This window comes from Dipteris shenzhenensis, chromosome 8, assembly GCF_047967505.1.
Source record: "Dipteris shenzhenensis isolate YYH24624 ecotype China chromosome 8, Dip_SZ_1.0, whole genome shotgun sequence".
Classification (NCBI taxonomy): Eukaryota; Viridiplantae; Streptophyta; class Polypodiopsida; order Gleicheniales; family Dipteridaceae; genus Dipteris; species Dipteris shenzhenensis.
The window spans coordinates 2,050,344-2,066,407 of NC_141603.1; the positions used below are offsets into that span (position 1 = coordinate 2,050,344).

The window sequence follows — 16,064 nt, forward strand, 5'->3', positions numbered from 1 at the left end:
TCCATATGTGGAGACCCACCCGCCTCAGCGACAGGGGCCACTGCTCAGCTAGGTGATCCTCGCGTGATGGAGGTCCAACGTCCGCATTCACCCTCGTATCAATAGTGATCCCTAGAAGCTCTTGATGCTGCGATGGCGGAAGCTGTGGACATTAGCCTGGCAGCGGTTGAGGAGGAGCGGATTCAGAGCCCTGGCGAGCCTAATCAGCAAGAGGGGCTTGTGGTCGCTCCTACTCCCCTCTCGCCCCTCAGATCCCTCTCCCTTTCTACTCCCCCCCCCCTTCCTCTTGGATTCCCCCCTTCCCCTCCCCCCCCCCCTGACCTCACCACCCTTCTCCCTTCCTCCGCCTCCCTCCCCCCATCCCTCCGCCTCCGCCCTCCTCTCCACCTCCTTAACAGGTTCTTCAGCCTTCCTCCCCTCCCCTACCTCGACCCCTCTGCCAGCAGGCAAGGGTAAGATAGTGTCCCCTTAGACTTCCTCATCGTAGCATCTCATCCCCTCTCTCCATTGGGGGGGGGAGCCAGAGGGCAGGGGCTCGTCCTCTCGGTCAGCAACTTCAATTCCAGCCTGGGCGTCCCTTACCGCGGGACTTCTTGAGATTGGGACCTTGGAATTATCTAGAGATTCCAGACTCTTACCCTTTACCCTTGGAGGTTACGCTTGTGATCTTGCAGCCTTGGAAAGGGGGTTCGATCAGTGTAGTGGACCTCCAGACACACTCAGTTTGGAGATTCTAGTTTGCCTCCACAGGGTTGGAGAAGTGGTCCCCAGTGGTGTTTGCTGCTATGCTGGGAGATTAGATTTCACGCATGATGGATGAGTGGATGGGGCCACAGGGATTGGACCTTTGGCACGCCCATGGTGCTGAGAGAAACTTTCAGTTGTGCTTCATGCGAGAGAAGCCGATGTGTGGTTTGGCAGTAGGAGTTATCAGATTGCTGCTTGAGGCAAAGATTGATCAGGCATACTACTGGCCACTTCAGAAGGAGCGGAGTTGTTCGGGGTGGAAGTCTCCTTCATGAGGAAGTGGGCACGGAAGATTGGCATTGAGCTGGTGTCCACCCTAGCACGTTGATGTACAGACACGGATTACTCGCCCTTCGATGTCGGGCCAAGTGTTGGTAAGGTACAGAAGACTCCCTACCAACCACCGGTAACATCCAGCAATGTTGATGAATCATGGATGCTGAATTTCAGCCCAACCTCCATCGGTGTAACTGCAGGCTTGCAGTCCTCCATCTGGAACCTCCTAAGCAGCTCATGACAATATTTCTCCTAACAAATGAAAATACTATCACTGCTTTGCCGTACCTCAATACCAAGGAAGTAGTGGAGCAGCCCCAAGTCTGACATCTCAAACTCTGTCATAAGCAACTTCTTGAGTTGGGCTATTCTGTCCTTGTGATTCCCTGTGAGCACGAGATCATCCACATACATCCCTCCCTCAATGAAGAAGTAGAAGTTGGGATCAGAAGGACTCCTCTCAAGCCCAATCTTGTCAATTAACTCATCTATCCATTGGTACCATGCTCTGGGGGCCTGTTTCAGCTTGTATAGTGCCTTCCTCAATCTGCAGACCTGTGATGTGGACCCTGGAACATGAAACCTTGGGGGTTGCTCAACATAAACCTCCTCCTCCAGGGTCCCATTAAGGAACGCAGATTTGACATCCATCTGAAAGATGGACCAACTGTGATGTGTAGCCAAAGCTATGACTATCCGGATTGATGTCATCTGAGCAGTTGGGACAAAGGTCTCATCAAAGTCAAGACCCTCTGACTGAGCATATCCCTTCACCGCCAATCTAGCTTTGTATTTGTCCAAGCTCCCGTCGGACTTGAACTTCTGCTTGTAGACCCACTTGGTTTCGATGACCTTCCTCTTGCGAGGTCGATCCACCAAGTCCCATGTGTGGTTCTTCTGGAGGGCGTCCATCTCTAGCTGCATGGCTGCCTGGCACTCTGGGATGCCCTTGGCCTCTTCAAAGGACCTGGGTTCTGTGACTTGAGTCACCAACGCATAGTGAGCAGATGAAGCTGAAGCATGCCGTTGGGACCTCCGAAGGCCAGAACTGCTCTCAAGTATATCTGTCACTCGGGACTCCTGTAAAGTCCTGAGATACCACTTTGGGAGTTTCCTCGCTGGCTAAGGATCCTCTGAAGTGCGTACTAGAGCTGGTTGCTCCTCCTCCTTGTCTTTGGCTTCTAGGGCCTCCTGGGGGACCTTCTCAATGACAACTTTAGGTGGGGGAGGGGGAAGGGCTTTGAATTCCTGATCATCATCAACAGTCTCTAGCAGTGTCTCCTCAAACACAGCTCGGCTGACAATGCTCGTTTGGGAGAGACTAAAATGAAATCGTTTAAACTTCACAAGCAGTTGTAGCTTGAATGAAGAGATTTTGGACTACTTTTTTATTAGCCTTCTCACTTAGTGCTAGCCTTCGTCATGGCTGAGTCTGCCCTTCACCTCCGTAGTGCCGACAGAAACTTAGTACGAAGACTTTGTATAAATGGATGCTCAAGTATGTGTGGGTGTGTGGATTTGTATGTGTGAGAGCATATTTTTATATGTGGGTGTGTGGATTTGTATGTGTGAGAGCATATTTTTATACTATGGTCTACACCCACTGTTGGGCGCTGATGACGTCAGTGGGGATGTCATAGTAGCTAGTCCCTGCTATGCGTGATGAAGTTTATGGTTTTCAATCTTATGAGTGACTATCGTGAGATTGAAATTGCACTATGTTGTTTAGTTACAGATTTCAGGATGAAAAGGCACAGTTTACCATGCTTTTGACGTCATTTACTATACACACTTGATGTTTTTGCTACATTTCATACGTTCGTTTAAGCTGGAATAGTGCAATGAGAGGGGTTGAGGTACTTGCCTTGAGTGACAGCCTGCATGCTGATGGATAGGGTTTTAGTATGTGGAGAAAAGAATGCTACATGCCAAGTTTAATTCTCACAAATCAATCTAGTTTGATGTTTTTTGGGATGCTTTTTCTTGACAATGATTAGGTCTAGATGGCTTGCAATATCAAACTTGTATTAAGCAATTGCTCTTATTTGGAGCAGTGGTTAGAGGGAATTTCTACCATAAAGTGCTACCTGATGAAGATTTATTCGAGGTTGCTGCTAAATATTCAACATATCCAGAGGTTTTGATGGAGGTGCATCTTTGTTTCCTTTCTCTCTTTTTCTGGAGGGTTTGATGTGTGTTTTGGGATGTAGAGTAGAGGCAAGCTACAACCAACGTTCAATGTAGTGTATGTGGAATACAAGTTTGCTTCAGGTTCTAGTATATGCATTTGACACTAGATTGGTCACGGCAATGGAGTTTTCCTTCATTTATTGTATTTTAAAATTGCCGTCTTCATGCAACGCAAAGTATCTTAACTTATTATCCTGATGAGCATGCGAGGAACTTTGCATAGCAATCCCTCCTTTATAATAGGCTTTTGGTGTTTAAGTTAAGAACAGAGCCTTTAAAAAAAAAGGAAAAGGTCAACTGTGGCTTGCAAGAAGGAGTGGAATAAATTCAAGGATTTGCTTTGTTGGGGATCAGGAAGTTGCTTTGGATGTCATATTAGCTAGTTCTTGATATATGTACACAGCTGATGGTTTGGTTCTTCTGCATGAATACATGAGGTAGAAATTTGATCATTTTTCTTGTGTGCGTTGAGTTCAAGAATGTTCTTAGTCCATCTTCATATATAGTTGGTGAACATGCAGATATTGCTTTGCAGATTTCATTCCAAGCTGATATTAGGACAACGCTTCTTGTTTTAGTAGCATTTGCCATATTGGCAACCTTTTCTACTCTTTTTCCTTAGAACTGTTTTTTTGTCAATCAAGCCAAATATGTAATCATTACAATCAAGAACAGTACCAGACAAGTATCAAGGACCCTCTTCATTGCAATTCCATAGCGAAAGAGATCCTTTGGTAAGGGTCGCAAAGATCTTATGCATTTCTTAAAGTTTGTTATAGCTCCAAGTTTGTTATTTCATTTCTTGATTCTTTCTAGAACTCCAAATTCTCACATTGTGAGCTTTATGTGAGAAAAGTGTCTATTTGTCTTGACTTTTTGAGAGAGGAAAATAGACTCTTTGTGGCTTGACAATGAGAGAATGAGATTGATAGAAAAAGATAAAGGAGAAGGAGATGCATAGGGTTTCTAACATTGTAACGCTAGAGGGAGCTCATCATTTTTTGTTTGTATACCTAGGTCCTATGTCATATACAGTCCTTACATGATGCAGATTAGTGGTTGGACTACAAATCAGTCCCTACATCAGCGTTCAGCACCTCATATGTCTCAGGGACATCTTATGTTTGCACAATTGTATTTCAGGCTTCTAGGCCTTTATACTATCAGCTCAATCTCGACGAGCCTATGATAGATGCTACATCCCATGTTGATGGATGTTTAGCCATGCACACAGTAGACGACCTTCAGCTCATGACAGTTGAGCATACAGGTTTGACAGGTTGCCATACCTTGTCATTTATATGGGCCTCTTCATCAACAGAGCAATAATAGAAGGTGTGGCCTAGCAGGGAAGATGAAGATAAATTTGCAGAAGTTAATAATCTATTCATGACCTGCCTAATGTAAGCGCCTTGTTGCAGGTGCTTAGTTAAGGATGGAGATTATTTTGTAGTCCGCTGCCTTCCAAAACCCATTGCCCAATTTTCTTATAGGTTCATCAATACACGTGTCTTTCCGCGCCCCATGGCACTCATCCAAAGTTTGAGGCATTCCAAAAATCTATCTTATAGAATCTAGATCCACAAAAAACACTAGTCACCAGATACATCAGTGATCAAGGATTGAAGCATCATGAGGATTAGAACTCCAAGTTCCAACTTTCAACTTTCAAGCATCAAAGCTGAAAACTCTAAAGCCTAGGCAAAAAGGCTCCACGAAGAGCGCACTAAAGGCTTCACAAACAACGTGCAAGCAGGGCACAAGAAAAGCAAAGTCAAAATTGTCAAAAACGAGCGCATTCAACATTAACTTTTTTTCCCCTTGGTCACTTTTGAAATGCCATTTCATACGTTTGCAAAGATTGGGTTTCCATAGCATACGCGTGTGGAAGGGAACATCATGTCAGAGGATTTAGGACTTGGTTGAGGGGCAACTTCTGAATATTGATGAAGCCATTCAAGATCCGCATATTGATGAAGCCATTTTAACTTCTAAATATTGGTGAAGTCATTCAAGATTGTCTCTGCTATACTAAACTCCTTACCAGATTCATGTCTTTCTTTTCATAGATTGCTGAACTTCTCTATGAGATGAAACTGCAACTATCTCACCTTTCAAGAGTTGGTGGGACTTTTTTTGCAAGAAGAGTAGACTAGAAAGAATGTGTCAATGAATACACGTGGCGGAGAGCAAGATTTTGCTAAGATAAGGGCAAAGGAAAATATCAGCCCAAATATAATGCTAGTCATACTTCCGGAAAGGACAAGGAGGAGGTAGATAAGCCCAAGAAAAAGGGGAAATGCCCGTATTGCAAAAGGCCAAATCATCACATCAGTGAGTGCCCAAAGAGGATTACAAGTGAGAAGAAGAAAGAGTTTGGTATAGCTGTTACACCGGTGACAAATGCGAAAAAGGATGATGCCTCAACAAATTTTGTAGAGCATGATCGGGCCTTCTTCACACGCAATTATGATGCCTCTTGGAATTTACGCTCATTCAATGTTAATGAAACTTTGGATACATGGTGTTTTGATAGTGGTGCATCTAGAGAGATCACATCTAGGAAGGACTTATTTGACATGATTTCATGTGCTCTTGTTGGCAAGAAGGTATCTTAGTGCCAACAACTCTTCTTATCTGTTAGAGGGATTGGTGAAGTTTTACTTGCAATTGTTGATGGCTCTAATCTCCACATCCATGATGCTTTGTATGTCCTTGAGATAAAGAAGAATTTACTCTCATTGTCCTCATTCACTAGAAGGGGATTTTAGATCATTTTTGAAGATGACAGGTGCACGGTTTGTAACAGAGAGAATGAGTATGCATTGGTTTTATCAAGCACACTCTATCATGGTCTTTTTCAGCTTGATGCATATGAGAAAGCACAAACTGCATTTCCAGTTTCTACATCCACCTCCGCCATGCAGGTTGCAGAGTTATGGCCTGCTAGGTTTGTGCATGTAAACTTTGGTAATCTTATGCTTTTGCAAAAATTTCAGATGGTGGATGCCTTGTCTCCTTTGGAAACTCCTCCTCAGCACGTATGTGAGGGTTGTATTCTCGGAAAGTTGCATCGGTTTTCATTCTGTAAGGATGATGTCGTCTGGGCTGCAAAGAAATTGCAGCACGTTCACAAATGATGTCTATGGTCCTATGAGGATTGAGTCATTTCTGAAACCTTAACCAAACCTTGAACACAACTTCTAATAAGCAAACCACAGCCCCCTCTAGTTAATTCGCACTTCAAAACTCCAAGATTAGGTGGCTGAAAACCAAATGGCAGCAACCAGGAACAATTCGCAGCACCAAGAAGCAACTGGCTCTTCAATATTTGCCACGCCTGGGGATTGGAGATTAGGGACAGCTTAGGAAACTTCAAGGAATTGCTGGAACTGAAATTGCGATTGAGGAAGGGGTGGAAGAGCAAGGAAAGAGAGAGAAACACACAGCACTAGGGCCTAGGCATAAGGGCTGGATCCCCCTGAAGGACTTTATTGCAATAGAATAACTTTGTACAACTGGCTCGCAGAGGGAGCATGAGGTTGAGTACAATTTTCAATACAATTGGGAGTCTAGAGGCCCTTAATTATAGACTAGGCCAGCCAACTAGAAAGCATGCGCTTTCCAAAAGTTGGACCTGCTTTTCTTGCCTACAATAGGCGATTTTTGAGCTTTCTCCAATATCTTGGGCTTTCCCCAAAAGCAGACGACCATCCTGCTGGAGAGCAGCTCTCACACACTCTCCGCATGCATCACAATCCACATCAAAAGGTTTGAGGATCTGTTAACTTTTCTTTGAGAGTGTTGAAAGTTGTCCTTTGCCGCTCTCCCCACTTTAAGACTGTGAATTTCATGCAATGAGCTGCTATATCAGCAAAATGTCTGATGAGCCCCCTATAATAGGAGCAAAGTCCCAAGAAACCATGTACTTCATGTATTGAACTGAGTTCTGGTTGGTTCCATCCGAACCTCCTTCTTGGAGATGATATGACCAAGGTAGTGGATCTCATTTAGAAAGAATTCACTCATCAGCATAGTTTGCTCCTCCTGCCCCTGTTGAACCAGCCCTTGTCCTACTGGAGAGAGGGGCGGGCTGAAAGTCTGGTGTCCTGTGAAGCAGCTCTCTTTTTCTTTGACAGTCTCCTCCACATCATCATGTGTGATAGGCTGATCATGGATGAAATGGGAGCATCCAAAGGTACTGTGCATCAACATGTGCATGCTACTCGCTGCTCTGAACTCTCCTCAGTAGCCAGTGGAAGAAACCCTTCAAACACATCCTGAGAACCTGTGTGAGTTGTCTATTAAATTCAATCGTGGACTGATCTGAGTTCTCTGCAAAAACCACATCTCTATTGACAAAAATCTTATTAGTCTGAAGCTTTACTTTTACTTCTGTGGCCACCAAAATGGCCTTATCATTGAGCTCTCTTCTCGACTGCATGAGCTGATTTAGGCAAGGAAAACTCTTTTATCCTGCATTGTTTTGGGCAATACATCATTTTGTTGCATGCTTCTCAAAGGTGAAAAGGATGACGTCAGGGGTTTGTACCAGTCCACATGGTTGACTCCCAAAACATAAAGTTCATGTTCAAGATGTGTTAGTCTTGGAGAAAACAATCTGCGTGTCATGGTTTGCATCCCATACAAGGGCCAGAGTTGCAGCTACTGGAATTTGGTCTTTGCTAAGATCTGGTAAGAGTTCCTAACCAGGCAATGGATCACCACAGTTCTAGAAGTTATTCTCTCTTCTATTTGGGGATGAATAGATCAGTCTCCATCCTTGGGCATTGGAGAAATTGCCAAAACGTTGTCCATATTTTTTAAAATTGGCATGCCTGATTGAGCTAATAATCAGGTGTTACAACTTATGAGCTAAAGTAGACTTTGTGACACCATGGCTGAAGGACTTTGATAACAATTTTACTTATTAAAAGACATAAATAAATAAAAATTCAATGGCCTCTCTTTTCCCATGCTTACTTATTTCATTGAACTTCAGCAGGCTGCTGTTCGTATCCCTTCAAAAGGCTAGAATATTTTCTTGATTGAGCAGAGAATGAGTTGAAGAAGTCACTGTTTTTAGTTTTGAAGAGAATACATTTCAAATTCAGAGTATCATGCGTACTCAATACTGCATTTAAGAGCATCTTCAAGAGATGTCGTGCAACACTATGATAGCTGGGGAAAAAAGATTGAGCACTTTGGATCATGCCATCTGATCTGCATCACTGACATGAAGGGACATCTTCATGTCCACTTTAAAGAGATCTGTTGCAAGATGGAAATGTAAGTTATTGGAAACTCCTGGATGCCCACATTGATAGTGCCTTTTACTTGCTTCTACTATCTCCAGGTTAACCATCTTTCTGCCCAGGCAGGGCATGTTCATGCAAGGAGAAAAAGTGATGACCAAAATATGAGATTTACGGTAAATCAAAGTGCCACAATGATAGATGATGCTTCTCCTAGAACAGCCTTAGTCTTAAAAATCTGCAGAGTACTTCTGGCAGCTTTGGCATCTATCTTAAACTTGGACTTTCATTTCATTTCCTTCATATCTATGTTTACGGTAAATGTATAAAGTATCTATGTATAGCTATATTGTGGTGCCGTTTGATGAGAAGCATAAACATTCAATCTCTCTGGTGGTCCTCCGGCACCGTAATGTGCAAAGTATTGACGATGGTATCATGCTAATAATGTAACAAAAAGGTGTGCTTGCAAAGCAAAAACAGTCGAGTAACTGGTATTGCACAATATTGCTTTCCGTGCTGTGGATGACAAGATTTCCCATAATGATTATTGTGTTTGTTTTGTGATCCCAGGCCAACACTATTCTTAATCCAGTGAATATTGCTACTGGACAAGTTTTATGGATACCTCGTACTCATTTAATCGAAAGGGTATGCCAAATTTCTTAAGTTGAAGATGAGCTTCCGTTTCTTCTTTGGTTGCTAATTGTGCATGTTCATTCTATGAGTGATATACAGGACAAGTTTTCTTTCTGTAAGGTTGGTTTTTCTACAGCAGAATGTGAAATAAGCTATTTACTGATGTCAGGGAAACACTCTGTGGTCTCTTTCACGAAAGTATCACGTTTCTATCCAAAGTATGCAGAAGGCAAATGGGATTGCAGATCGAAATCTTATATATGCTGGTAATCATCATTGTAGTCCATGCTGGAGATTTCTTGCTCTAAAGAAAACTTTTCATTTTTGGTTGGTAGGCACACTGTGTTAATGCTCTTCACACTGGAAATTACCAGGTCACCCGCCTAATTAGTAAAGAAAAGGTAGACTATAAAGAATCATCCATTGGTCAGAAAAGGCACAAGATCATTCTTGGTGCAGAACAAGCAGTAAAATCCTGGAAGAAGCAGAACAGGCAGTAAACATCCTGCGACTGGTACACGAATACACAGATGGGAAATGTAGAAGATTATGCTTAAATTGAAAAAAAAAGTAGCAAACATCCTCTCTGTTGCTTTAGAGTGTGTGAAGCACCTTAGATGCATTTTATTTCATGTGTGTGTGTGTACAAGTATGTCTAAGTTCAATTGTGTGGGAGAGGGTAGGCCTCAGTAGAAATTTAATGCCAACTGCCTTGAATGCTCGTTGGGCATGTCTGAGGTCTATGTGTGCATGTTCGCACAAGTGGTACAAAATATAATAAACGGTTTTAAAAAAGTAGAAGAAGTGTTCAGCTAGAGTACATGCATACAATGCTAAAACTCACAGCAACTAAGTCCACACTTGTTTGTGCAGGAGATATTATTGTCATTCCAGAGGAACCTGACAACAGAAGCATCTGGTAGCATTACCTTACTACTCAGTGCATCGTGTGCAAGATGTGCCTTGCCTTGATATAAGCTAAAGTTATATTTCAGCGGCTCAAAAGTTGTGAATTTGTACAGTAGCTACAAATAGGAGGTGCCAATTTTCTTCTTTAACTTGAGATAATGGCTAGGATATGCTTGTCTTTTCTCTTCGGTGTCGACTTCCAAGAAATGTGACATAACGAAATGTGAGACCTTCATCGGATCGTTGTGACCTACAAAAGTTGAAATGGTTAGGTTGAGTTCTACTGAATTGTTCATTATGTCTTTGTTGCAAGCGTTCACTCGTGTTGGGCAATATGGGGCCCATTTTGTAGCTTGTCTGTATCCACACATGCCAGATACGGAAGGTACATTAGCAAATAAACGAATTTGTGTGAGTATATGTGTGTGAGTGGAGAGTGCCTCGAGAACTAGCTAAGGTTCGGTGACACACCATCACATGTATTGATTTTTCAGTGTTGTACGAAAATGCCTAGAGCATGTTCTTGCAACCTACAGAACTAAGCTAGGTGCTCTAAGGGGGAGCTTAAGTTGTATCCCATAGCGTGGCTGCTGGGGCTTGTGCTTGAGTTCATGATTATTGAATTTACAAGCTCATTTTGGGCTCATTCTTGCGTTCTTAGGGATACCTGTCATACACAACATGTTCTTTTTAAAGATCACAGTCTAGGGGTGGGTTTGGTCATTGAATGAGTGAGTTATTTTATTAATAGTAAGCTGGTCGCTTGTATGATCAGTTGTATCAGTATAATGGGAACGTGTCAAAAATCACATTAGTCATTCTAGAATGATATAATAGTTGCATCCTAAATAAAAAGAAAGCCACAAGATCTTCTTAGGGAGTAACATGTGCAACAATTTTCTATGTGATGAACAAAATCCCTTACTAAACATGGTGAGATATTACATCAGGTGAATCTTTACGAGTGTCAAACTTTTACCTAATCATCTGAGATCACTTGTTCAATTGCATATGCTCACATTCAAAATGACTTTAGGAACAAACTTGATATAAAACCTACCAAATCCATAAGCTATAACAAAGAGGCCATGATTAGAATTTAACTATCTCCAAAGATGCTATGATTGATGAGGAATCTACATTATATTTTGATCATTCTCCTCCAACCACTTTGTGCCATCATATGACCTCTACTCCATATGTTTAGAGAGTCATGTTCCCACCAACTTTATAAAATATTCAATATGGTAATTTTGATGATAGACAAAAATGACTATCGATTTAGTCTTGGATGAATAGACAAAGCAAGAAATAATTATAACAAGAATATAGAGGATATACAAAAGTTGCACTTAAAGAAGTATGGTTTAGAAGACTTCTTTTCAAGAATGAAATTATTTTAAAGATCGAAAAACACTGGATTTAGATAATATGTGCAATATAATTGGCAAAGAGTCCAATGTTTCATGCCAAAACAAAGCACATTGAGCTGCACTATCATTATATTAGTGAGAAAGTCTTAAGCGAGAAAGTCTTCAGCGAAGAAAAGACTAGTTCATGTTTTGACATAAGAAGAGGTATTAAACACAAGAAGAGGTACTAAACATCTTCACAAAACCACTTTTCCTTAGCAAATTCAATTAATTTTGACAATAGCTTCATATCTGCTAGAACGAGCTTCAACTTAAGAGGGGAAAGTGATGGTTGATTATGTATATACAACGATTCCATAGTCTCTATGCTCCATTACATACTCTGGTTTCTTTTTCAAAAATTTTCATTCCAAAAAGGCTTCAAAATGTTTTATGGAGATTATCTAGTGTGAATTAAGAAGGAATTGTTAGAGCATATGAATTGCACTACATGTGCTAGTGTCCTAAGTGGACAAACTTACATTAACTTAGGGACCTATACCTATCCACACTCTAGGTATAAGACACCTTTCGTTTAACTGAAGTATTGCATAGTTGATTAGGCAATTGGTGTGTGCATCTGCATCTCTCTCTCTCTCTCTCTCCCTCTCTCTCTCTCACTCTCTCTCTCCTTCCTTCCAATATTATGTTCTAAAATACATGTGTAATGTTATTGTAATGAATCTTCCATTACATTGATTTTTTCATTAACAACCTCGAAATAAGGGCCATATACATGTTAAAAGATGGGAAAAGTGTCAATCCACGCCATGAAGCTTTTTAGGGTGCCCTTTGTTACACATTTTGTGCTTCAATAGGAAGTACAAGAAATCGGTGATGTATGATGATATTAGGTGCTTTTTGAGTGCTCTACGACCATGAAATATTAGAAAAGTGTGATATCTCAATCTTTTTTTGGGTTCCCATTAAGGATCCAAAACTTTTCACCCTTAGCAGCTGGATAATTGCACATGCATCTAGCCCCCCTCTAAGCCTCAAGATTGAAATGAAATTATGCAATTTTGGAGTGTCTCCTTTTGGGCTTGCTTTTTATGGGCTCTTTTTTCTCTTATTTTGCTTTTATTGCTACTATCCACACCTTTTCTTTGGCAAATATTGTCATTCTAGTGTCTTGCATTACCATTTGCTAAGTTTGTCATTGTCTACATTTCAATCTTGTATTTATGATTTCAATCCTTTAGATAATCAAACCAACTAATTTCCATATAGATTACCATGGGGTGTAGAAGAAGCAAATAGAATTTGAAGGTTGAATATTGAAAAGATTGGTCAAGGTAGTGGAGAGGTACTAGAAATCTTGATCAAGGTAGTAGAGAGGTTGTAGGAGGAAAATAAAGACATATAAAGTGTGAAACAATATTGAAATGGAAACAAAATAGAATTAAAAAGCCAACCAAGGAAAACACTCTAAGAACTTTGTGTCCTTTTGCGCTTTTTTTTAATGGGTATTGCTTTTGTCATGCTTTTATTGCTTCTATCCACACCTTTACTTTGGCAGATATTGTCATTCTAGTACTCTTGCATTACCATTTGCTAGGTTTGTCATTGTCTACATTTCAATCTTGTACTTATGATGTCAATTCTTTAGATAATCCAACCAACCAATTGCCGTATCAATTACCATGGGGTGTAGAAGAAGCAAATAGAATTTGCAACGTTGAATATTGAAAAGATTGGTCAAGATAATGGAGAGGTACTCGAAATCCTGATCAAGGTGGTAGAGAGGTTTGACAAAATATGAAGAGGGGAGAGGAGAAGAGTGGAGATGAGGAGAGAGGGCACAGCTAAAGAGCACACCACAAATGACTAACTATACACTAGATTTAGTTGAAAAAATAGAATATATACAAACCCTTTTAGGGTTAGGGTTAGGGTATCTAACCCTTTCCTTTATAGCACTCTATAAGGTTAGTGCTATGCACATATGATCACGTGATGGTGCTATGCACACATGATCACATGATGTTGAGCGTGAACTCTCAACACCTTCCCTCAAGATCAACATCATGAAGTAGGCCTTCCCTCAAGATGATGATTCTGGGGAATCGAAGAAGGACTGAGCATTACATTCCATCACCCCCCTTTAATGGGAATGTCCTTCCTCTGCATCAAACCAAGAGCTAGTCGGTGTTTCTCGAATAGCTCTTTACCGAGTGGTTTGGTAAAGATGTCTGCAACATTTTCTTTGCTATCACAATGCTGCAGTGTGATGTCACCAAGTAACACTCTTTCTCTGATGAAGTGCTCTCTGACATCAATGTGCTTTGTCCTCGAGTGATATACTGGATTTTTTGCCAATGCTTGAGCCGATTGATTATCACAGTATATTGTTGTTGGCTTTGACTCATCAAAGTAATATGTTTCTGACAATAGTCTTCTGAGCCATATAGCCTCACATGCACCTGTAGTGAGTGCTCTATATTCTACTTCAGTCGAAGACAAAGAAACAGTTGGCTGTTTGTTTGACAACCATGATATAGCACCTTGACCAAGGAAAAATGCATATCCCTGTGTCGATCTCCTGGTCTCATGATCTCCGGCATAGTCACTGTCACAGTATCCATGCAACCGTGGATGACTTCCTCTGTATTCTATCCCAAACTGTCTTGTACCTATGATGTATCTCAAGACTCTTTTGGCTGCATTCCAGTGAGACTGTTTTGGATTTGCCATAAACTGTGCTAGTGAGCTTACTGCATAACAAATATCTGGCCGTGTGATTGTCAGATATATAAGAGATCCAATGAGTTGCCTGTAGTATCTGTCATTGACTGTAGGCTTTTCTGAATCTTTAGTAAGTTTCAAACTCTGTTCCATGGGAGTGGCTGCAATCTTGCAATCTGCCATATGAAACTTCTTCAGGAGGCTATCAACATATTTGAGCTGACTCATGAATGTGCTATCTGAATCTCTCCAGAACTCAATTCCAAGACAATAGTGCATAAGTCCAAGATCTTTCATGTCGAACTCTGCAAATAAGTCTTGTTTTAATTTTCTGATGAAGCTATCCTTGCTTCCTGTCACAATCAGATCATCTACGTACAAAAGTGCAATAGTAATGTCTTCCCCTTGAACTTTGTAGTAGAGAGTATGATCTGCATTGGACTTCATGTATCCCAGATCAGCAAAATACTTGTCAATTCTGCTGTACCAACTTCTGGGTGCTTGTTTTAAGCCATAGAGACTTTTCTTGAGATGGCAAACCTTGTTCTCCTTTCCTGGTTCAACATAACCGGCTGGTTGTTGCATGTGGACTTCTTCGTCTAGATAACCATTGAGAAATGCATTCTTGACATCGAGCTGATACACATTCCATTTACTGAGTGTCGCTAGTGATATCAAGAACCGTATGGAATCCATCTTTGCTACTGGAGCATAAGTCTCATCATAATCTTGGCCATATTGTTGTGCAAATCCTTTTGCAACTAATCTGGCTTTGTATCTCTGAATACTGCCATCTGGATTGTACTTCACTTTGTATACCCATTTGTTGGCTATGGCCTTCTTTCCTGGTGGAAGGTCGCATAATTCCCAAGTGTTATTTTTATACAAAGCATCCATTTCTTCATTCATAGCAGTTTGCCATTCTGGCTTATCGACTGCGTCTTCGAAGTACACTGGCTCTTCTGTAGCCATGATGGTAGTCATAAGAGCATAGTTGGTGGTTTCCACCTGAATTGCTTTGCCTTTCTGAGCATATGTCAATCTGGCTGGTGGTCTACTTTCCCTAGTAGACCGTCTGAGCTGCTGTGGCGCTGCTTGGGGTGTTGCTGGCAATTCTTGCTCTTCTTCATCAACCTGTTCTGTAGATGACTGTGAAGTCGATGCTTCTATCTCCTGTGTAGGTGAGGTTTTCCATTCTGATTCCTCATCAAAGATTACATCTCTGGAGATAATGACTTTGCGGTTGATGGGATCATACAATTTGTATGCTTTGCTCTCTTCACTGTAGCCAACCATGATGGATTTGCGTGACTTCGCATCCAATTTCCTACGATGATCATCATGTATGTGGGCATATGCTATGCAACCAAATATGCGGAGATGCCCAATGCGTGGCTTGTGTCCAGTGAATGCTTCATAAGGAGTCATACCTTGTATCGGTTCGGTAGGAAGCCGATTAAGCAAATAGTTAGCTGTAGCTATTGCTTCTGCCCAATACTGATTCGGAAGATGCTTTTCACTAAGCATTGCTCTAGTACTGTCTGCTAAAGTCGCATTCTTCCTTTCAGCTCTTGCATTCTGCTAAGGAGTATCTACACATGTGAACTGTCTTCGTATGCCGTGATTTTTGCAAAAGTTCATGAATGCTGAAGACATGTATTCACCTCCTCTGTCTGATCTCATGACCTCGATCTTTCTGCCTGTCTGGTTTTCTACCATGGCTTTGAATTCTTGAAATCTGGCAAACACTTCAGATTTCTCTTTCAGAAAGTAGACCCAACAATATCTGCTGTAGTCGTCGATGAAGGTCAAGTAATAAAGTGAACCATTGATGCTGCGGGTCTGGGCATAACCCCATACATCTGTATGAATCAAATCAAGAATACCTCGTGCACGAGAGGTACTTTTGACAAAGTTGGTTCGCTTTTGTTTGCCGAAGCAGCATGCTTCA

General features: G+C 41.4%; 1 protein-coding gene across 1 annotated transcript in view; it reads left to right on the top strand.

The window, feature by feature from the left end:
- Window positions 1-10,623, top strand: part of LOC147898946 (uncharacterized) — a 66,861-nt gene extending 56,238 nt beyond the window's left edge. The window contains exons 4-7 of the mRNA XM_087378464.1: window positions 3,078-3,172; window positions 9,042-9,119; window positions 9,277-9,373; window positions 9,981-10,623. Coding sequence (XP_087234590.1) covers window positions 3,078-3,172; window positions 9,042-9,119; window positions 9,277-9,373; window positions 9,981-10,030 — 320 coding nt within the window. The 3' untranslated portion in view covers window positions 10,031-10,623. The remainder of the gene's footprint in view (window positions 1-3,077; window positions 3,173-9,041; window positions 9,120-9,276; window positions 9,374-9,980) is intronic.
- Window positions 10,624-16,064: the final 5,441 nt, after the last annotated feature.